General features: G+C 52.6%; 1 protein-coding gene across 1 annotated transcript; it reads left to right on the plus strand.

The window, feature by feature from the left end:
• PPP2R1A (protein phosphatase 2 scaffold subunit Aalpha) lies at nucleotides 1-23,395 on the plus strand. The gene is made up of 15 exons (XM_018062936.1): nucleotides 1-373; nucleotides 9,929-10,019; nucleotides 10,777-10,877; nucleotides 13,707-13,939; nucleotides 14,886-15,033; nucleotides 15,152-15,307; nucleotides 16,971-17,085; nucleotides 17,211-17,281; nucleotides 17,723-17,857; nucleotides 19,372-19,545; nucleotides 19,812-19,872; nucleotides 20,543-20,697; nucleotides 21,937-22,079; nucleotides 22,749-22,840; nucleotides 22,970-23,395. Exons 1-15 carry the CDS (start codon nucleotides 296-298, stop codon nucleotides 22,984-22,986), a joined length of 1,770 nt encoding a protein of 589 aa, XP_017918425.1. The 5' UTR covers nucleotides 1-295; the 3' UTR covers nucleotides 22,987-23,395.

Genomic DNA, 23,395 nt, shown 5'->3' on the forward strand with positions numbered 1-23,395 from the left:
AATCTTGGTCGCTAAGATACCACGTACTTCCGTTTCCTCCTCCCCCTCTCCTACGGCAAACTTAATCTCGTCACTTCGGCCAATGGCAAATGGGCGGTAGGCGGGACCTTATTTGTTCGGACCAAAGAAACGCAGGCTCAGCCCGGGATATCGCGGCCAATGAATGTGGGGTAGCCCCTGTAAAGTGGCTCGGGCGTCCCCACGCCTTTCTTTCCTCCTCCCAGCCCAACCCCTCCCTATCCCGGTTTTAGCACGGCGCTGGCCGCAGTCTTGACAGGAACGGGACGGGCCCAAGATGGCGGCGGCCGATGGCGACGACTCGCTCTACCCCATCGCGGTGCTCATAGACGAGCTCCGCAACGAGGATGTTCAGGTCCGGAAGCAACGGGGACTTGAGGAAGAAGGGAAAGGGGACCTGGGGGCACGGGCGTCCCTCGCGGACAAGGTTCAGTGTTCGCTGGGAGTGGCGGAAGGGGCGGCGGCCAATCAGCATTCCGTTTTCATATGTTGGGGTCCCCGGACTCGGTGAGACGGCGCCCGTGATTGGGTGTCGGCCCAGCGGAGGGCGGGAGCGAAGGCCACCTTGGAGGGTCCCGGGCCTGCCAAGTGCGCGCGGGGCCCCGGGCCTACGAGGCCGCGGCTCTGGAGAGAGTCGACCGATTGGGTCGGGGAGAGGCGAAGGAACGGCTCGGTGATTGGCGGCAGCAGCCCTTGAATGGCGCCTTGGGGATGCTGTGGGCGCGTGACTTGCTCCGAGTGGGGGAGGGGCCGCCTGATTGGTGGGGGTCCGGGTAGTTTTCACCCTTCACGGTTTCAGCGGCTAAGGCTCTGCGCTGTGGGTTAAACTTTCCAAATGGAGACTGAGACGTGAAGACTGACTTTACAGTTCCTGCCCTGCCACTGTCCAGTTTTGGTGTAGACCCCCGAAGGGGAGGGGGGGGGCGAAAAGCTCACTCCCAAAGTGGGAACTGGCCAAATTCAGGTACGAATTACGAGGTGGAAACTCGCCCCCCTGCCAGGATCCTCCCGTTGAGTGGAGGGTGGGCAGTGCCCTAAACGGACTAACATTTCTAATGTGTAGGAGCGGGAGGTTCAGATATGTGAGCCCAGCAGGCCGAAGTATTGAGAGGAGGTAGGGTTAGGGTTTGCCTATCCCAGCCCTGCCTCTCACCCGAGTGACCTTGGGCCGATTACTTCACCGATCTGGGCCTTTGTTTTCCATAAACTATGGCCTAATAATAGTCCTGGTGTCAATGGGAGGTTGTAAGGGGCTGAACGAGTTAATAATACGAGTCATATAGAACGGCGCCCGGGCTGTTGTAAGGGCCCAATAAATGTTAGCTGTAATTGTGGGGAGTGGTGATCGAAGAGTTTCTGTACTCCCTTTGGGCCTCAGTTTCCCCATTTATAAAATTGTGCGGGTTACACTGGCCCAGCCTCTGTGGTTTGGGCTCTTATGACCGTAGTTTGGGAGTCAGAACAGCAAGGCCAGCGTGGTGGCTGCACAGTGAATGTCGAAGTGGTGGCAGATGAGGATTAATCCAGAGCTAGATCGAGTGAGGCCTGTGGACCAGCAAGGCGAAGACTTTGGTAAGGTGGAGGAGCCAGTGCCAGGCTTTGCGTAGAGGAATGACATGCTCCTGAGTTTTTGCTGTCGAATAGGGGCCAGGCAGGAGCAGAGAGACCTTTCTGGATGCCACTGCAAAGCAGCACCAGCACTGGCAGGATTGGGGGTATCTTGAAAAGGAGGGTTGTTGGGATTTGCTGGTGGTTTGGATGCAGTGTGGTGAGTGATGGAGGAGTCAAGATGACTGAGATTTGAATGCCAGCACTACCGGTGCCCTCCCTGTGTGCGCTGGGCCAGTCAGTGCCTTGCCTGTTCTGGGTCCAGATTCCTCATCTGTAAGGAATAATGATGAGTGAGGAAGCAGCATCTGCCTGGTTGGGAGGTTGCAGTGGAATTGACCCCTTAAGAAGGCATTCAGTGATGACCTCATTCAGTTGTCATAGCAGTTTATGGTTTTATATTTGGAGAGTGAACTTCAAAGAAATTGCTTCCTTATCCAGTAAGAAGCAGTGACTGGGTTGCATTGTCTCAGGGGTGTTTGGGGCACCACGTTTCTTAAAATGTGGTTCACTGGTGGAGAGAACAGGTTTCTGTGTTACTTACACTGTCTGCTTCAGTTTTCTCATCTATGAAGTGGGAATAGGGAATTCCCTGGTGGTCCAGTGTCTGGAACTCGGCACTTTCACTGTATTGGGTTCACTGCATTGGGCTCAGACTTCAGTCTGTGGTTGGGGAACTAGGGTCCCGCAAGCCGTGCAGTGGATACCTACCCCCCCCCCCAAAGTAATACTTAGCATTTCATAGGCATGTTTCAAGGATTAAATAGGTTAGTACAAGGAAAATGCTTAGAACAGTGCACGACATGTTTTAAGTTTTCATTGAATTTAGTCTGCCGCTTGTGGTAAGATGAGGGCTTCGTCTCTCAAAGGTGAGATGCTTCAGGAATTTAAAAACTGTTCTCTTAATGGTTACTGTAGAGCAGTGGGTCTTAACAGGTTGTCACGACTGGTGGGGGGAGAGCTGCAAGCAGTAGCTAGGCATGCTCCCCAACATCCTACACTGCCCAGGCCCTCCCTTCACAAGGGATGGTCCAGCCCCAGAGGTCAGTCGTGCCGAGGCTGAGAAGCCCTGCTGTCTGCCAGCCTGCTGAGTGCTTTGTGTGTGTTTGTTGAGTCCTCACAAAAGAAATCTGAGATAGGTGCTGGGTTTTTTTCCAGTAAGTGATTTTTGATTGTCAGATCTCAAGCCACAGAGAAAATAGTACCAAATCCAGATTCAGCAGTTTTTAAAAAAAAATTTATCATATTTTTTCACCTGTTTCTCATCCTCCTCCCCACACACTTTTTTTTTTTTGGCTGAAGTATTTTAAAAATAAATCCCATACCCCAGATACTTTCTCCTACATACTTCATTATGCACCTCTAAAACCATGGACTTTTTAAATTTGGCTGTGCAGTGCAGCATGTGGTATCTTTGTTCCCCAACAAGGGATCAGACTAGTGCCCCCTGCATTGGAAGCATGGAGTCTTAACCCCTGGACCACCAGGGAAGTCCTAAAACAATGGGCATTTTAATAACCATAATGACATTATCATACATCAGTTCAGTTCAGTTGCTCAGTCGTGTCCTACTCTTTGCAACCCCATGGATTGCAGCATGCTAGGCCTCCCTGTCTATCACCAACTCCTGGAGTTTAGTCAAACTCATGTCCATTGAGTCAGTGATGACATCCAACCATCTCATCTTCTGTCATCCCCTTCTGCCTTCAATCTTTCCCAGCATCAGGGTCTTTTCAAATGAGTCAGTTCTTCACATCAGGTGGCCAAAGTATTGGAGCTTCAGCGTTTCAGCATCAGTCCTCCCAATGAATATTCAGGATTGATCTCCTTTAGGATTGACTGGTTTGATCTCCTTGCAGTCCAGAGGACTCTCAAGAGTCTTCTCCAGCACCACAGTTCAAAAGCATCATACATGACAAAGTTTTTACAGTGATATTTGATGTCATCTAACAATTGATTCATACACATAATCAGATTTTCCTGATTGTTCCAGAAGTGTCCTTTTACAGTTGGCTCCTTTAAATCAGATTCTGAATCTTCATTCTGAATGTTTGGTCATTGTCACACAACCCAGTAAATACTGATGTAGGACTTAGCCAAAAGCATTGGGTTTCAGGGCAGCACTTTTCACCACCAGGCTGGGCCCTGTGGAGACAAGAGTAGGCCCGGAGGTGACACAGAGGTGGCAGTGCCATGGGTGGAGGCAGACCAGGGTTTCAAGTCTGGTCTGGCAACTTCATGAGTTACTCAACTCTTCTGGGCCTTGATTTTCTTGTTAAGTGAGAAAAAGGGTGGGAGATACACCCGGCAGGGCTGCTGTGAGGATTAAATGAGATAAACTGTAAAGACAGCAGGTTCTTGCATGCTCTAAGACATTTTGGGTGCCCACACCTTAGAAATACGATGTCTCAGGCTCCGGCTTCTTTTCTGGAGCACATAGAATATATGGGGGTTTGAAGCAGAACTCAGGAATCAGGTTGCTCTGAGTTTAGTTGGTGTAGGGTGGTGGTGAAGAAAGTGGGTTCAGGATCTGCTGTGCCTTCTCTGGATGACCTGCATTTTTAAAGACTTGAAAAGTATTTATGCTTGCTGTTTTTGATGTGTCCAGCCCTGTACTCGGTTCAGGAATCACCAGCTGGTAATAGTCATGCTCCTTCCTCATCCCAGAGACAAGTCACCTTCCAAATGTGGGAGCAGGGACGTCCATAATTATAAGGCCGGGTAAACTGCTAGGGAAGGACTCGTTTGTGCTGCGGTTTCCAAGGAGGTGGGGAGATTACTTTTTTCCTTTCTATTTCAGGTTAACTATTTCTTCCCTGCTCAAGAAATAAAAATACATGAGAAATAATGATAAGAATAATGGTTACACTTGTGTGCTTGCTTCATGCCAGGCTCTACGTCCTCTTTATTTGATTATCCCAGCAATCCTGTGAAACAGGCATGTTGTGATAACCATCTTACAGTGAGGAAACTGAAGCTCTGAGGTAGCCGGGATTTACCTGGGGACCTTAGCTAATTGGTGAAGCCAGAGTGCATACTTGTTCATTCTTTACTTTAAAAAAAAAAATCAAATGCTCCAGAAATAGAGATTGTGGTCCTCATTTCACTCTCTGGTGATGCAGAACTTTTCACACCCATCTGCCTGCACACACCCACACACATTATATTCATTTAAAAACATGATTCTTCGTGAAATGAGGTGGAAGGATGTTAGGATTTTGTAGAAGTTGAAGAGGCACTTGTGTCACTCACTAGGCGTTTCCAGGGCTGAGGCTTGTTATTAAAGCAGCCACCTTGCAGCGCCTGCCACCCCACTCCTTCCCAGCCACCGGCTCTACCAAACTGTAACAGCTGGGAGCATGTTCCCCCTGGTTCTTTCCTTCTCTGCCTATAGAAATAGATGTGTAGCCTTGATTTAAAAAAATTAATCCAGCATTTATTGGGCTCTTCTTGTTTGCCAGGCCATGCCCTGGGATTTGGAGGCACAGAGTGCAGAAGACAGAATCCCTGCCCTTGTGAAGCCCACATTCTAGTGGGGAAGGAGAAACAGTGAACAGAGAAGTGGAGGTGACCCTTGAACAGCACAGGTGTGAACTGTGTGGGTCCACTTACATGCAGATTATTTCATTAGTGAATACTGTGGTGCTACGTGGTCTGCCGTTGCTTGAACCCATAGATGTGGAACTTGAGAGGAGGGCCCACTGTGAGTTATACTCAGGTTTTCAAGTGAGCAGGTGGCGGGCGCCCCAGCCCCGTCCGTGTTGCCCAAGGATCCGCTGCCTGTGTTAGAAATGGTGAGAGTTAAGATGTATAGAGTGATGAGGCCGTGCTGGTGTATCCGGGGCAGGCATTGGTGAGGCCTGAGCAGAGGCCTGAATGCAGTGAGGGGAGCCCTGTTGTGTCTCGGGGGAAGCTGAGGAAACAGCATGTCAGCAAGTAAGAAGACCTGACCGTAATGTTTGTGTTCTAGTAGCTGTTGAGGGAGCTACTCTGACAGGAATCCAGGGAGCAAAGAGGGAATGGGAAGTGAGGATGATCCTGTACACAGGAGCCAGTCGCGTTGGGCCTCATAGTCCACAGGAGAGCCTTCGGGTGTCACTCAGCATGAAGCGATGATATACTACATGTGGGACCGTACTCTATGTGGTCATATCGGGGAAGCTCTGTGGGTTGAATGTGACGTGGATTTTAAAAAGTGGTAGCGTTTGTGTGGATGTAGTGGTGAGAAGGGAGTTTTTATTTATTACGTCTCGTGTAGTAGGCTGAGGGCTGCTGGGGACAAAAACAGCCCTGGCTCATGGTGATACGTGTGGTCGTGAAACCATGGGTGTGAGCAGAGAGGTTCTTCTCATCCTCCTCCCTCTCATCAAAGAGGAAAATCTTTCCTGGATGTTCCTTGGCCAGCTTGTCCTTATATCTTTCTGTCCAAAAAGAACTCTGTCATTGACTGGGCTAGTTAGGATTAAGGTTGGCCTGCAGAGTATTTCAGTAGTAAATACTGCGGTGCTACGTGGTCTGCCATTGGTTGAACCCATAGATGTGGAACTTGAGAGGAGGGCCCACTGTGAGTTATACTCAGGTTTTCAAGTGAGCAGGTAGTGGGCGCCCCAGCCCCGTCCGTGTTGCTCAAGGATCCGCTGCCTGTGTCACTCAGTCGTGTCTGACCCTCTGCCACCCCATGGACTATAGCCCACCAGGCTCCTCTGTCCATAGGATTCTCCAGGCAAGCATAGTGGAGTGGGTAGCCATTCCCTTCTCTAGGGAATCTTCCTGACCTAGGGATTGAACCTGGGTCTCCCACATCGTTGGCAGATTCTTTACCATTTGAGCCACCAGGGAAGCGAAGTGAAAGTGAAGTCGCTCAGTCGTGTCTGACTCTTCGCGACCCCATAGACTGTAGCCTACCAGGCTCCTCTGTCCATGGGATTTTCCAGGCAGGAGTACTGGAGTGGGTTGCCATTTCCTTCTCCAGAGGATCTTCCCTACCCACGGATCGAACCCGGGTCTCCTGCATTGTAGGCAGACGCTTTACCGTCTGAGCCACCAGGGAAGCCAAGGTTGGCTATAAGTAATAGGAAGACTCTGAATAAATGATACTTAAATGACTCACATCAATAAGTCTGGCGGTAGTCCAAGCTGGTGTGACATTAAGTGTTAGAATCCCAGGCTCGTACACGTTGTTCTGTGTCCTCCATCCCGCCCTCCCCAGTCCCAGGTTACCTCAAGACCCCAAGATGGTTGCTGAAGCCCCAGCTATCATAGGCCCATTCCAGACAGGGAAGGAAGGATGAAGACGACCCCCATCTCCCCATAAGAGCACTTCTAGAAGTCACACACACCGTTCCCACTTGGATTTCACTGGCCAGACATTAGTCTCATGGTCACATCCAAATGCAAAAGTGGTTTTAAAATATCTTTGCGGGGACTCACATGCACAGATGGAAACCAGAGGTCCTGAGCGGCAGTATAGCCCGGTGCAGGGGCTCTTAACCCGGGGCCCATCTGGCATTCAGGGCATGGCCGTGACACTGGGTGAGGACGATAGCATCAGGGAGTGCCCGTGTGCTTCCTGCTCAGATGTCACTGGCAGTTCACACTCGCCGTATTTAGTTGCTTTCATGTTTCTGTATGTCTGTCTCTATATACGTTTAATCTTCAGCTGAAAAGATGCAGGGCTTGTGATACTTAATCTGGAGGCCCTTTTGCTGCCAGGCAGGTGAGCGAGTGGACCACTTCAAGCCCAGGTGGTCCAAAGACCCAGTGACACTGTATGAAAAGTGGGGTGTTTTTCTGAGGAGAGGCCACCATAGCATTTCTTCAGGCTGTCATCACTGTGGTTGCCAAAGAGAGTCTTAGCGCCTTCAACCGGAGGGGGTGCAGGGTCCCAGGCACTCTCCGCCCTCTTCAGAGTCTCATGGCCTGGGGAAGAGCGGGCCAAGGGAGCCCTTGCTGCTCCCCCTTCGCCATACTCCCTTCTTTCTGCTTTTCCTCTGGGGAGGAGCCCGGCTTGTGCTTGGGCTGGTGAAGCTGATGGGCCTACCCACCACTGGGGCGTTGCCTTGCCCTTTCCGCACAGGAGCTCATGGCTGCAGCCCCACTGTCAGGCTGGAGACACGGAAGGGAGATTCCCAGGTGGCCAGGCCACCTGAGCAGCTGGGGTTGGGTCCTGGCCCACTCAGTGCTCATTCAGGCAGCAGTCTGCACCCCCGAGTCTGCCTCCCTGCTGGTGGAAAGGAGGCATTCGTCCTGTTCCCCGGGATGAGGGCATCAGATGAGGTCCTGACACTAACATTCTGAGCCTAAGGCCTGCCTTGTGTTAGCAGAGGGTGTGATTTCAGGGGTGGCCACGACAAAGCACTGCAACTTAGGTGGCTGCAAACAACAGAAAGGGTTCTCTCTCAGCGCCTGGAGGCCAGAGGTCTGAGATCAGGTGTTAGCTGTGTTGGTTCTTTCAGGAGGTTCAAGAAGTCCGAGATCACAGTGTTGGCTGTATTGGTTCTTTCAGGAGGTTCAAGTCCTAGATCAAGGTGTTAGCTTTGTTGGTTCTTTCAAGAGGTTCAAGAAATCCGAGATCACAGTGTTAGCTGTATTGGTTCTTTGAGGAGGTTCAAGAAGTCTGAGATCACGGTGTTAGCTGTATTGCTTCTTTCAGGAGACTCCGCGCCTCTCCCCAGCTTCAAGGGTATGCCAGCCATTCTGGACAGATTCCTTGGCTTGTGGACACAGCCCCAGCTCCCTCTCTGTCTTCACACGGCCGTCCCCTCTGTGTCTCTTTGTCTTTTCTCCTGTCTCTTGTAAGTCACTGCTGTTGGATTTCGGGCTCGTGTCTTTGCTTTCCTCTCACACCCCTCTTACACTTAGCACTTCTGACACCAGATGGCTTTCCCCACTTCCTGATCAAGCAGTTCTTGGCAACACCTGCTGGATGTCCTACAATTAGCATCAAAGCAAGCCCCCTCCGTGGCTTTGATTATTTGTTAGAACAGCTCACAGACCGTGAGGATTCACTGGCATTTACCAGTTTGTTATGTAATAAAGGATACAATAAAGAGTCTAGATGAACAGCCACGTGAAGGGATGCAGAGGGCGAGGTCAAGGGAACTTCTGTCCCCAGAAGTTGGGGTGCATCACCCTCGCAGTATGTGGGGGTGCACCCCAAGCCCCATACTCTGAGGTTTCTTACAGAGGCTTCATCACATGGACATGACTGATCATCCGGTCAGTGCCCCTCTTGGGGGAATGGGGCTTGGGGCTCAAAGCTCCCAGCTTCTGAGCATGGCTTGCTCTCTGTGGTGACCAGCCCCATCCAGGAGCCCAGCCAGAGTCACCTCATTAAAACAAGAGACATTCCCATCATCCAGGAAATTCCAAGGAATTTTGGGGCTCAGTTTCAGGAACCAGAATCGAAAATCAAACATCAGAACAAGAGATGCTCCTTGTGTTCCTGTCTCTTAGAAAGCTGCAGGGGTTTAGGAGCCAGGAACTAGGGATAGACACACGCTTTTCTAATGTTGCACAGCACCGCCACCACCCCTGGCCCCAAATTCAGGACAGTCTCGAGATGCTTAGTTACATTTGCATATTTCACATTCGCCACTACTGAGGGTTAGGACTGGGACGTACCTTTTTGCAGTCACTGTTCAACTCACTGTGCTAGTGGAATTACTACTGCCAATGTTAGTCTTGTTTTTATAGCAGTGTCATTGTAATATTGTTTGTTCTGTTATCACTACTGTTAACCACCATCTACCATCTAACCCATCGCTGGGTTACAGTCCCCGCTCCCTGCCACAGAGCTCTGTGACCCTTAGAAGGGACTTTCACTCCCTGAGCCTGTTTGCTCTCCTGGGGTAGGGCCTGTAACCCTCTGTCCTCAGCTTGTCGTGAGAGATAAATGAGACATGCAGCTGAGTACTCTGCCTGGGACTGGGCCCAACACAGTAAGCTGGGAATGTAGCTGCTGCTGTTAAGAGCACAAGGTGGAGTATGTTAGTGGTGGTGAGCCAGAGAGTGGGCACAGGTAGGAGGGTGGGGAACTTGGGCATGCAGGCATAGCATCAGACAGAGTGACCCTGGAAAGTGCTGAAGGGGGTGTTGGCTCAGTGAGACCCATTGAATACTGTTGCTGAGGCTGCTGCTGTAATTTAACAGCTCAAGGTCACACAGTCACTTGGTAGGCCTGCATTACTCAGCACCCTACACGTGCTTAGCGAGGCTTCCAGTGGCCGACTGGGTCCAAAACTATCACCTTAAGTGTGGGCTTGCTAACATTCTCCCTTCATTTTCTTCTTCTCCTCATTAGCTTCGCCTTAACAGCATCAAGAAGCTGTCCACCATTGCCTTGGCCCTCGGGGTTGAAAGGACCCGCAGTGAGCTTCTGCCCTTCCTTACAGGTACAGTGGAGTCCTGGGGCCCACGTTGAGTGCGGGCTTCTGGGGGTGGTTCCTGCCAGATAGGAGAGAAACCTCTCTGTGAGTTTAACAGATAGTGTTTAAGTGCCGTGTGCTGGGCGCTGGCGCAGGGACTGATGGAAGGGGGTCTGAAGGCAGATGGAGCCTGGTTTGAAGTTAGAAGCTGGTGACTTTAGGCAAATTACTCCTCTGTTCCATAGAGTTTTTATGTATGAAACAGGCATGGTCATCATGTGCTATAGCGTTGATGTAAACATTAAACGATAATAATAGTAATAGTAGCTACTACTTACTATAAACTGATGATATGCCAGATAGTGTTCTAAACCCTTTCTCGTGAGAACTAAGTTTGTTCACAGAGCTTGTGCTCTATGCCACCATCGTTGTCAAGATTATCTCACAGGAGCTTCTTAAGGCAGGTAAGACTGCTGCCCTCATTTTATAGATGAGGAAACTGAAGTATGGAGAGATGAAGTGACTTAATTGGTCATGTAGTTAGGAAGTGACTCAGGATATCTATCAAGTCACGCTGGCTCTGAACTTGACAGTATTGGTGGTCTCTCTTCCCTAGCATCGCACACCTAATCACTCAGTCCCACCCCCCGCCCCGCCCCCGCCATCTCTGCCCGCCCAGGTAGAGGGTGGCTGCCAGGTTGAGGAAGCGGACTGGGGCACGCTTGTTCCCCAGGGAAAGTCAGCTGTGGGGCGGGACTGTAACCCAGTCTGTCTTGTCCCGCAGATACCATCTACGATGAGGATGAGGTCCTCTTGGCCCTGGCGGAGCAGCTGGGCACCTTCACCACTCTGGTCGGAGGCCCCGAGTATGTGCACTGCCTGCTGGTGAGTCTGGAAGCTGGGGGGGCGGGGGGGGGTCCTGCCCGCTCCTGGGGGGTCAGAACCAGGATCCTCGCAGGGAGGGGAGAGTGCAGGCCAGGCCGGGATCATCTTCTCTGGACAGAGGGGCCTTGATCATTCACTTTAACCCAGCAGGTCAGCAGGCTTTTACTATATTTGAACGAAAATGCACCTGTCTTCCTCACTGTTGACTGGGCATGTGTGAGCAGTGCCAGGCCCCACCTGGCCCTCTGCGTGTGAGGTTTTCAGTTGGGAGTCAGGCTCCACTTACTTGCTGGGTGACTTGTAAGTCACCTGACTTCTCTGCTGTCCTTTCCTCATCTGTAGAAAGGGAGTCCTTAGAACTTATGTTGAGGACCACCTCAAGAAGCCTTAGTGCAGTACTCGGCATGTAGTAAGCACTCAGAGATGTCAGCTCCGTTGTCATCCTGTCCATGCTTTGAGGTAGAGACAGTCATACTGTCTACGGCCGTACCACCCTGGACGCGCCCGATCTCATCGATCTCGAAAGCTAAGCAAAGGTTGGTCCTGGTTAGTACTTGGATGGGAAGGCAGTCACACTGCTAGTGAGTGGCAGAGCTGGGATTCCAGGGTTGTCCCTGTGACTTTTCCTGAGTTCCTGTCCATGTGACCCTGTGTTGGGTGATGGTAGAGGTTAGACATGGTCAGATACTGAGAGTAACTGCTGTTTGGGAGAAGGGAAGGGAGGAGGCGCTCCAGTCCTGTGGCCTGGGTTTAAAGAACCTTGGAGGTTGCTCGGTTTTCGCTGTTCCTTAGAACCACCCTGTAATTCTGTCTTTCGTGATCCCTGAAGACACAGCTTCATATTTTGGCATCTGCTCTTGATGGCGTTTTGTAGTTAGTCTGCAGGCTTTCATTTAGTCTGCCGTATTTTTAATGAGATTGTAAAAAATTTGTTCTCGATTTTTAAATTTTTTTTCATGCTGAGTTAGTAGTAATTAGTGACCATTATTAGGAATTAATAGTACCATTATTAGGAATAATGGTGATAAATAGTTACTATTATTAAGAAGCAGTGACTGTTTTCACCACTCTTTTCCCATGACATTAAGTACATGCATACTGTGGTGCAGCCATCGCTACTGTTCATCTCCAGAACTTTCCATCTTCCCCAAAGAAACTGTACTCATCAAGCAGTAGCTCCCAAGCTCCTCGCACCCACCCCCAGCCACCTTTCCACTGGCTGTCTCTCTGAGTCTGCCTACAGACGCACCTCAGAAATTGTGGGTTTAGTTCCACACTACCATAATAAAGAAAGTGAATGTTGCAATAAAATGAGTCACATGAATTTTTTTGTTCCCTAGTGCATATAAATGTTATGATTACACTTTACTGTTGTCTATTAAATGTGCAGTAACGTTCTGTCAAAAAAAAAGATACATATCTTAGTTAAAAAATACTTTCTCACCAAAAAACACTAACCATCACCTAAGCCTTCAGCAGTTGTAGTCTTTTTGTAGTAGTAACATCAAAGATCACTGATCGCAGATCATCATAATAAATACATTAATAATGAAAATGTTTGAAGTATTTTGAGAATTATTGAAGTGTGACACAGACTCAAAGTGAGCAAATGCTGTTGGAAAAGTTGATGTTGATAGACTTGATGGATGCAAGGTTGCCACACACCTTCAGTTTGTAAAACGTGGCACCTCACGTAAGGAAGCATACATTATGTAGTCTTTTGTGAAAGCCTTATTGCATTTAGTATAACGTCTTCAAGGAGTTCATCCACATTGAAGCTTGTGTCAAATGAGATTTCTTTTTCACATGTAAGAGCCTGGCCCTTTTAGCTGCTTTTGGAAACCCCGAGATTTGCTTTCCCCGGCCATGTCCCCCTGTGACAGTTGGCGGAGCTAGAAGCTGGAAGCAGCTCTGCTCCCTGGATTGGATGCTCTCCAGCCAGTCTCTGCCCCTGCTGTCCCCGCCTGTCACCTTTGCCCGTTGCTGCAGTCAGTCACCTGCCTGGGTCCTGGAGAAATCTCGAGTTATTTCTTTCTGCTTTCTGTCCCTGTCAGGCAGGTTGGACTTCAGACCACAAGTCTCCACCCACATGTTTATTTGAACAGATTAGGATAAAAATTGAGTCTCCCTTCTTTAAGTCAGTAATTCTTGCATTCCTGCTCTGTGCTAGGAGGTCTGCTGGGCTCCAGGTGACCCCATGGTCAGCCAGTCACATGTCCCTAAAGGAACATGATCACTCCAGGCCTCGCAGTAACAAGAGTCTCGAGCCCCAGGTTCCCCAGTATCGTGAGATCCTGGTGTGGTTGCCTGTCCACACAGCTCTGCCCTTCAGCCCTTTGGAGGTTCTGGAGCCAGCTGGCCCGGTTTAGATCCTGGCTTGTCCCTTACATCTCGGGAAAGTTACTTAGCCTGGCTGTGTCTCAGTTTCCTGTTAGTTTAGAATGGAGACAGTAACAGGACCTGCTTCATAGGACTCAGGTGAGTTAGAACCAGCACCGCTGGAGCTGTGGCCCTGCTATGAACATGTAGTAAATAGACACTGCTGTCAACATGAGTCATTATTACTGCATTTGGAGATGCCAGGGACAGCTGTGGCCCTCTCAGAAGGTGACATGTATAGCTTGGGGGTTTGTACACCCCACTGAAGCGCCTTCAAGGACCTGTGCGTGAGGTTCTCTGTTGTGATTCTTCAGGGAGGAGACATAGGGTGCACGCGGGCCTCTGGTGATCAGGGAAAGCCTGTCAGAGGAGCTGAGTCCCTGAAGGGGTGCAGCTGGGAGCTCTGGGGGGTTGGGGGGGAGCTGTGCGCTGACCTGTTCTGCCCCACAGCCGCCCTTGGAGTCGCTGGCCACGGTGGAGGAGACGGTGGTGCGGGATAAGGCAGTGGAGTCCCTGCGGGCCATCTCGCACGAGCACTCCCCCTCCGACCTCGAGGCCCACTTTGTGCCCCTGGTGAAGCGGCTGGCGGGCGGCGACTGGTTCACCTCCCGCACCTCAGCCTGCGGCCTCTTCTCCGTCTGCTACCCCCGCGTGTCCAGTGCCGTCAAGGCGGAGCTTCGACAGTGAGTCCCCCGGCCGCTGGGCCCTGGCGAGACCCCACCTCCCGCTTTTGCTTGGTCCCCTTCTCTCAAGCCTCAGGCTCTGTTAGGCCCATCCAGCTCCCAGAAGCCCCTGAGCTCTGCCAGCCCTCGGAGAGCTGGTGTGTGGATACAGCAGGGTGTCAGTCCAGGCACTGCCTCCTGCTCATTTAGGAAATGGAGACAATGATGGTTCTTCCTCCCATGGGTTATTTAAGTGAATTACTGTGTATAAAACGCTTAGGAAAGACTGGTACATGGCAGGTGCCCAGCCAGTGACGTGCGGTGCAGTTGTAGGCCTGTCTCGGTGTGGCAGATGGGAGGCCGCCGCCCCCACCACCTCCCTCCCTCTTGGCTGAACCCCAGGAAATTGCTTGCACTTGAGATTTGGCCTGTGGAAGAACCAGTATTTTTAATTGAATTAAAATCTCCCATTAATGTGTGTTTCCTCCTCTCCTGGGCTCCTGTCCTTCCACCATTGTCCTGAACCGTGGGCAGCACGCCCAGCCCCTGAGCCATCACTCCGGCCAGGACAGCAGCATGCAGCTGCTTGCAGGTGCTTGGAGGGCTGTTCTGGGCCCCTTGCGTTTCTTTAACTGGAAGCAGTCGGTGCTGGAAAGGAAACGCTCTGAGAAGCTTCAGTGCAGCCTCTTAGCTAAGCAGTTTTATGTGGTCACAGTAATAGATAGAATCAGCAGCTGCGGCTTGCTGTAGACCTGCGCACAGAGAGATGGCTGGGTGTCTCTCACACGGCGTCTTGTTTAAACCTCAGCGGCCCAGTGGGGTGGGTTCTGTTATCAGTTCCTTCGTGTAGGTCTGGGGAGACTCAGAGGCTGTCACTTGGATCAGGATCACTTGGGCAAAGCCAGGAGCTGCAGGGCTGCCTGGGATTCCAGGGTTTCCTCCTCCTGAGCCCCCTCTACCTGCCCAGGTACTTCCGGAACCTGTGCTCAGATGACACCCCCATGGTGCGGCGGGCCGCAGCCTCTAAGCTGGGGGAGTTCGCCAAGGTGCTGGAGCTGGACAACGTCAAGAGCGAGATCATCCCCATGTTCTCCAACCTGGCCTCTGACGAGCAGGTGGGGCCGCCTGCCCACCCCTCTCCTGCTTCTCCCCACGGCGGACCCCGAGTCTGGGGAGGAGGCCCGGAGCTGATGGGGCTTCTGCTCCCCCTCCTTGTTCCCATGCTCTCCCCAGGACTCGGTGCGGCTGCTAGCGGTGGAGGCATGCGTGAACATTGCCCAGCTCCTGCCCCAGGAGGACCTGGAGGCCCTGGTGATGCCCACCCTGCGCCAGGCTGCTGAGGACAAGTCCTGGCGCGTCCGTTACATGGTGGCTGACAAGTTCACGGAGGTGCGTGCAGGGGCTGTAGACAGAGTCTCACGGACGGGAAGATGGAGGCCTCAGGAAGGAGCGGGGCCACATGGAGCTGGGGTTTAGTGAAGCCCAGTGGGTCATCCAGGCATCAAAGCAGGAAGCTCTCTTGTCATTTGGTTAGCTCACCTGACAACTCTGGTTGGTTGATAGCGGCAGCTTGAAGTGCTTCCTTGAGATTTCTGAGGCCAACTTAAGGTTCTGTGGGGGAACCACAGGAGCAGAGAAGGGTAGCGTGTGTGTGTGTTCCCGACCTACGAACCTTATCTCCTTTCACGGAGGCGTCTTTGCTCGGCCATAGGCGGCCTCCTCCTCCCTGCATGTTACCTGTGGGTTGTGTTCTCATCTCCTCTTCTTATAAGCGCTTTAGATGTTTTGGCTTAGAGCTCACCTTAATGACCTTATTTTAACCTGTTACCTCTTTAAAGACCCTGTGGCCAAGTATAGTCACGTTCTGAGGTACTGGGGTGGGGAGTTAGGGCGTCAGTGTATGAATTTCAGGGGATACAGTCGAGCCCCAAAACATGGCCCAAATGTTTGAGTGGTCAGAGTGATGCTGTCAAACAGGCAGAACAGATGCCACGTCTCTGAGGACAGTGCTTTTTCCATGGAGTCGCAATGGCTCATCACAGACATGTTTGTCGCGCTCCAGCTCAGGGCTGGGTGTTGGGGATCCAGTGAATTCAGCACGTTCCTGGGCTTCAAGGAACAGGCAGCCTGAAGGGAGAAGGTCAGCTGAGACAGGGAATGCAGTGAGACAGTGCGACAGGTGCAGGGCTGGCCGGTGGGCGTGAAAGTGCCGAGACGAGGAGGTGCTGCAGCAGGTACTGGAGGACGAGAGAGAGCCGGGGCAGGAACTGTGTCCCGTGTGTGCAGCGGGCCTGGGTGGTAAGAAGAGCACAGGCAAGGACGTTGGGCAGTGGCTCTCGGGGGAGAGGAAGCTGGAGAGGCGGGCAGCAGGCTCCTCTCCTCGCAGTCAGGAACCACCCTGTTCCCCCAGGCCCTCACGAAGCAGCTTCACGGCAGAACCTGTGCATTCTCGTTGCCTGGCTTCCTGAGGGGTGGACCCTAACCTGTACTGTTTTGTTTTAATTACAAAAGTAGTATCGGTTCTGGTAAATAGTCTTAACACAGAAATAATACAAATGAGAAAGTGGCAGTGATCATACATCGTTAGTCTTTTGGGATCAGGGACAGAAAACCCAACCCGAGTAACCTGAACAGTAAGGCAGTCTTGTTACTTTTAATGCAGATAGCAGCACTTTGCAGTAGGTACCCTCGGGGTTGAGGAAGCTGAGGCTCAGAGAGGTGCAGGCACTCATCCAGGGTCACACAGATGATAAGCAAGAGTAAGAACTTGAGCCAGGGAGTTGGACTCCAGGGCCACGCTTGTGACCACAGCCCTGCCCAGCCCCTCGGCACCATACACATTTCATCACTGCACAACAGGGAAACCGAGGCTCAGAGAGGCTCTGAGACCTGGCTGAGGTCGCCCCTGCGGCACCCGCGTTACATCTCAGCGGTGACGCCAAGGGCTGCTTTTGCCTCAGTCCTGGTGCCTGTAACTTTGATTTTGTTCTCATTCACCAAAGGTGCCCGGCAAGCCCTCTCACTCCCCCTGCCCTTCCTTCACTTCCTGCAGCTCCAGAAAGCGGTGGGGCCTGAGATCACCAAGACGGACCTGGTCCCTGCCTTCCAGAACCTGATGAAAGACTGTGAGGCCGAGGTGAGGGCCGCCGCCTCCCACAAGGTCAAAGGTTGGTGCTGGTGACCAGAACACAGCAAGCGGGCGTGTGGGTGGTGGGCTGGGTGTCCGAGGGACTGCAGGCAGAACGGGCACCTCGGGTCTCACCTCCCGTCACCTCCCTCTCGCTGCCCACAGAATTCTGTGAAAATCTCTCCGCTGACTGTCGGGAGAATGTGATCATGACCCAGATCTTGCCCTGCATCAAGGTAACAGGGAGTTTGGTGGGAGGAGTAGAGCATGCCTGAACCTTCTGGAAGGAAGGTGGAGATAGGGCATGAGGGGCAGCCTGATGCAGACTGAGTTCCCAGCCTCCTTGGACCAGGCAGTGTTGGGTTTAGAGCAGTCAGGAAGCCTGAGGGCAGGCGGAATCTGAGGCTCGGGGCTGAGCGTGGTGGTGGGGTGCTTCCTCCTCAGAGCTCACAGCGTCTCCTCATCCACAGAGCTTCAAGTTTGGGTCAGAGGCTCCCGGGGAGGGGCAGGGGTCATTGAACTCCAGGCACGCCGAACGTGTAAGGCAGGCGCTCCAGTTCCCCTCGTGCACTCAGCCTGGATCGAGAGGACAAAAGCAGGCAGTGTCTCGGGGTTCGTAGGACTTGAGTTTCCGCAGCCACTGACCCTGTGGCTCCCATCCTCCTTCTGCCTCCCAGGAGCTGGTGTCTGACGCCAACCAGCACGTCAAGTCGGCGCTGGCCTCCGTCATCATGGGCCTCTCCCCGATCCTGGGCAAAGACAGCACCATCGAGCACCTCCTGCCCCTCTTCCTGGCCCAGCTGAAGGACGAGGTGCGGGTGCTGTGGGGCTCTGCACGCTGACTGTGGTGGGCGGGAAAGCTGCTCCCCAGGGTCGCCAGCACCTGCGGCAAACGCCCAGGTCGCCAGGGAGTTGAGTGTCTGTGGGCCTGATGGGCTGCACGTTAGCTCATTTGCTTATTTGGCGTTTGTTTCACGTGCCTTTATTCTGTACTAGTCTTTTTCCTGGGCATTACTGAGAAAAAAAGGAACAAGATCCTTTTGATCCTCCAGGACCTTCAGAGACTGGCAGTGGAGAGGGACAGATGGGCGGTCCCTTGACTCCCTGATCATACAGGCGCTGTGACAGGTTCATGTCTATCCAAGTTCAGGCTAAGGTGCTTACTAGAGACCCTGAAGTGCTGTGGATTAAATAAGGTGGAGAATGGTTTCTCTCACACGAATCTAGGGGCAGAGGGGACCTACACTGAGGGCGTTGTCCCTGCTGACCCCAGCACCCTGTGGGTCTAAGGTGGCTGCCCTGATTTGTTCGGTCTCAGCTGGCATGAAGGGAGAGGGCACCGACCAGCAGCAGGCCAGTCCTCTCAGTCAGACCCCAGAGAGGGTGCCCATCCTGTCTGCTGATGGCTGGCCTTAGGTTACAGGTCTCTAGCCTGTGTGGAGGTCAAGTTGATGCCACATGGCCCACGGGCCTCACCATAAGTCACAATGTTAGCATGATCTTTTTGACATGGCCCAGGGCCCTTTTTTATTTCAGATACTGAGAGATCATCTCCCAGAAGCTGGTGGGGGGCCAGTCCTTTGTTTGGAATGTGCCAAGTTTGAACAGCCTAGCACTGTCCAGTTAATAACCCTTTACTGCACACTTGATTATTTGGTTCATTGATTGATTTCACTGCCTGCCTATTCACCCCACAGCTCCCAGAGGGAGATGCAGGAAAAACTAGTGTCTGCCCTCCAGGAATATATGATGTTGGACAAGGAATTAATTATATTTGTGTGCCATTTCTTAGAAGTTGTTTCAGAGATTTTTGGAAGCAGATGGGGATACAGGTTCCCCTCTGTGCTAAGATAGAGCATTTTGATAAGCCTGTCTTAGGTTGAAATGGCGTAGAGTGAAGCAGCTGTTTTTTCCTTGGGTAAAGCACAAATCCTCTTTGGGTTTCTTTTAGTGAAAGCAGGAACCCATGGAAGTCTCATAGTGGTGTGAAGCTAACTGGATAAATGGGGGCTACCTGTGTACACACGCATGTGTGTTTGTGTGTGTTAGTCACCCAGTCATGTTCGACTTTGCAACCCCATGGGTAGCCCGCCAGTCTCCTTTGTCCATGCAATTCTCCAGGCAGGAATACTGGAGTGGGTACCATTCCCTTCTCCAGGGGATCTTCCCAACCCAGGGATCAAACCTGGGTCTCCTGCATTGCAGGTGGATTCTTTACTGTCGGAGCCACCAGGGAAGCCCATACATGCATGTAGTGTAAGTCTGAGCCTTGCCCTGGGCTCCGTGTGCAGTGCCCCTTCTCAGAATGCTCCTGTCCTCTCCTCAGTGCCCGGAGGTGCGGCTGAACATCATCTCTAACCTGGACTGCGTGAATGAGGTGATCGGCATCCGGCAACTGTCGCAGTCCCTGCTCCCTGCCATCGTGGAGCTGGCGGAGGATGCCAAGTGGCGGGTGCGGCTGGCCATCATCGAGTATATGCCTCTGCTGGCGGGACAGCTGGTGAGAGTGCAGGCCTGGGCCAGGCCTGCTGCCCGGGGAGGTGGGTGGTGCAGCCAGGCCTGGGGGCCATGCTGGGGCCCTGGGGGCCGTGAGGGCCCAGTGGAAGGTGTGAGGGCTGTCGTGGGAGTCAAGGGGAGGAAAGGGAAGAGAGCCCCTCAGGTGAAGTGGAACAGTGCCTGGCTCTTTGCGGGGGTTGGGGGTGGGTTCCCTGGGCTTCGCCAGATCCGCGCAGTCTCAACCCTGATCTATTATCTCGTCTCCTGCAGGGGGTGGAGTTCTTTGATGAGAAACTCAACTCCTTGTGCATGGCCTGGCTTGTGGATCATGGTGAGCACCTCCCCAGGACCTCTGGGAGGAGACTGGGGCTCCAGAAGGGTGCAGGGGCGGATTGCTTGGGGCAGGTGGGGGCTGGGCGTCACCCCACTGCTGCCAGGTACATGGACCACCTCCCTTGCTTTCTGGATTCCCACAGGAGGTCAGAGTAGGAGGTGGATGTATCAGGTCACCCGGGGCTGCCAGGTCTAGTGGAGAGTCTGAGGGCCACCTGGCAGACAGCCCGAGTTTGAATCCCACTTCCTGGCTGTCGAACTTTAAACACGTCACTTGCGACCTTTGAGCCGACACTCTGTGAAACATAGGGTGCCTCATCCCAGTCTTTGAAGGCCATTGTGAGAATTGCTCATTGTTTTCACTAGGAGTGGCAAAAATAAAAGTTAGTATTTGTCTGTAACAGGCTCCATTCCACTTACTAAGTCATTCACTTGGGCAAATTCAGAGCCTCAGTCTGCCCGTCTATGCCTTGGAGCTGTTGAGAATGTGCTATGTGAAAAGAAAACCCTACATCTAGCGCACAGCCCTCTCTTTCTCTGCGAGTTTATGGGTTCTCATGTGGCCTGGTACCTGGGGCTGCTCTGCAGGCGGGAGCGAGTGTGACTGAGTCCCCACCTGCGTCAGTCCTTCACCTCCTGAGTCTCCTTCTCTCCTCCTCCTCCCACAGTCTATGCCATCCGTGAGGCGGCCACCAGCAACCTGAAGAAGCTGGTGGAGAAGTTCGGGAAGGAGTGGGCCCACGCAACTATCATCCCCAAGGTCTTGGCCATGTCTGGGGACCCCAACTACCTGCACCGCATGACCACACTCTTCTGTATCAATGTGAGTGCCCACCGGCCCCCACCTCTCCCTGGGGGAGGGGAAGTAGACGGGAGAGGAGGAATGGAGAAGGTCCTCGGGGGAAAGCTGGCTTGGGAGTAGGAAAGTGATGGGATCTGGGGCTGTAGGGGTTAGTCCTTGGAGAACTGCAGGCTGGAACTTGGGGCTCCCTGGTCAGAGTATAGGGCCTTTGCAGGTGGGGACCTGCATGGGGGTGACTGGGGAAATTTGGCCAACAGAACAGTGATGGCCAGGTCTGTCTGAGCACCCCCTCCTTCCTCACAAAATAAGTGACGTTTATGATACAACGGTTAAAGCACAGTTTCTAGACTCAGACCTACTGTTTAATTCTAGCTCTGCCATATATTGGCTGTGCACCTTGAGAAAATTACTTAGTGCCTCAGTTTTCTCACCTGTAAAGGGTTCATACCAACAATCACAGCCCCAGACTCCCGAGGCTGTGACATTGATCTGGTTATACAGCTTAGAACAGTGGTTCATATGTAATGTATGGTGTGTATGTAATATGTATAGTGTGTATGTAATACATAATGTATGGGGTGTGTGTGTGACATGTAATGTATGCTGTGTGTATATATGGTGTGTGTGTGATATGTATGCTATGTGTGTGTGGTATGTAATGTATGGTGTGTATGTGATGCATATGTATGCTGTGAGTGTGATATGTATGCTGTGTGTGTGATATGTAAATATGTGATAAATAAATACAGTAGAAAGTGCTGATAGATAAATACAGTAGAAAGTACTTGTATGTAGTCATGTAAATAAATCATACACTTAAATAAACCACTTAAATAAACTTAAAACCACTCAAATAAACCACATAACTACAAATTAAAGAATGAGATTTAAAAGTTAGCATAAAATTGTTCCGGTAATCCTTTCCTGTGCATCACTCTGGAGACCACAGCACTAAGGAAGGGATCCCAGGGTCAGGAATCCAGTCCCATCCCCAGAGGATGAGGGAGACTCTGAGGAAGGGAGCTGGGGTGGGACAGTGTGGGCTGGGGGTTTTCAGGGCAGGGAGATGGTGGAGTGAAGAGGGTGTTAGGGAACCTGGGAACTTGGGGAGAATCAAGGCCCTCAGGCTGGGCGAGTCTGAGCTCAGAGTCCCCCTGATGCTCAGCTAGTTTTATCCCCAAGCCTGATGGCCACTAAGTGTCCCGGGCAGAGGGAGCGAGGACTCTGGGGAGTCACCCTCTGCTGCTCCCTGGCCTGCAGGTGCTGTCCGAGGTCTGCGGGCAGGACATCACCACCAAGCACATGTTGCCCACCGTGCTGCGCATGGCCGGGGACCCTGTCGCCAATGTCCGCTTCAACGTGGCCAAGTCCCTGCAGAAGATCGGGCCCATCCTGGACAACAGGTGAGGCCTGCCCCTCCTCCACACACGACTGCATTTGTATCAACTTCAAAAATGGATCAAGGGGGACGCAGGCAATGGAAGTGAGAATGGTGGTTATTTTGGGGGAAGGGCCTTGTGACGCCTGCACCTCTGTCTGTCCAGGACACAATTTCACCCCTTAGCTTCTCTCTGAAGACCGCCTTCGTCCCCCAAACAGCTGACTGCCGCTGCAGAAGCATTTCCCTCGGCCCTTACCTCCCTGGGCCCCTGTAGGGCCGAGTCCCTCCCTCAGGTGCTCGCCTCTCCTGTTACTTGTCAGCAATTTGATCTGCCTTCTCCCAGTCTGGGCTCCGTGTGGGTGAGAGTCAGGAGTGTTGGGTTTTCCACTGTGTCCACACCTGATGGGCAGTAGGCCTCAGTATATAATGTTACACAAATGCAAGGCGTCACGTGGCCGAGGCTCAGAGACTTGAGGGTTCTGGGTTTTCTGCCCCACCTTTCCACACCACCTCATCTCCCTATACTTATTCTGGGCCCCCGAGGCCTCTGTCCTGGTTTGTGAGATTTTCAGCCTTCCAAGTACTGGTTGCTCTGGCCCCTGAGAGCTTTCATGCACCTGTGTGTCTGCGTCTGTGCAGACACCCAGCAGCCCCGCCTTTCTGACCCCTCGCCTTCCCCCTCTCTTCCCAGCACGCTGCAGAGTGAGGTCAAGCCCGTCCTCGAGAAGCTGACCCAGGACCAGGACGTGGACGTCAAGTACTTTGCCCAGGAGGCTCTAACTGGTGAGGCGTCAGGAATCCGAGACGCCGGCAGGAGCGGGTGGGGGTCTGCGAGGGCGATGCTTGGCCTGGGAGCGGCCGTGGGCAGCGGGCTGGCTGCCTTCTGACTCCCGTCTCTTCCTGTTCCCCCAGTTCTGTCTCTTGCCTGATGCTGGAAGAGGAGCCACCGCCAGCCTCCGGTGTCCACCCTCCCCCGCCAGGCTCCTCCCTGGGGGGACAGTGGGGGGCCTTTGGCTGTCACTCCCTGTGCATGGTCTGACCCCAGGTCCCTTCCCCGGCACGGTTCCTCCCTCAGCCTGGGACATCCACCCCCCCACGGGGCTGGGGGCGCACAAGGTGGGACAGAGCAGAGACCCTGGGAGGAAGGGGCCACTCCCGCCCTTTGGGGTGAGGCGGGAGCATCCCAGGTCGCCGGCTCCTGCTGCTGTATGGGGACCCTTCCCCCATCTCCTCCACCTCCCTCCCTTCCTCTCGGTGGTTTTTTTGTGTCAATTGTGCTGTTTTTATTTTATTCCCTTGTTCCCCTTTTCACAGAGAAATAAAGGTCTAGAAATAGCT

The sequence above is a fragment of the Capra hircus genome, chromosome 18 (genome assembly GCF_001704415.2).
Source record: "Capra hircus breed San Clemente chromosome 18, ASM170441v1, whole genome shotgun sequence".
NCBI classification, from domain to species: Eukaryota; Metazoa; Chordata; class Mammalia; order Artiodactyla; family Bovidae; genus Capra; species Capra hircus.

Excerpts from the sequence above, each read along its gene's own strand:
- PPP2R1A (XM_018062936.1), top strand. The coding sequence starts at position 296 with ATGGCGGCGGCCGATGGCGACGACTCGCTCTACCCCATCGCGGTGCTC. Across the intron at positions 17,858-19,371 it reads TGGCCCAGCTGAAGGACGAG|TGCCCGGAGGTGCGGCTGAA; the intron begins GTGCGGGTGCTG and ends TCCTCTCCTCAG. Across the intron at positions 19,873-20,542 it reads GGCCTGGCTTGTGGATCATG|TCTATGCCATCCGTGAGGCG; the intron begins GTGAGCACCTCC and ends CTCCTCCCACAG.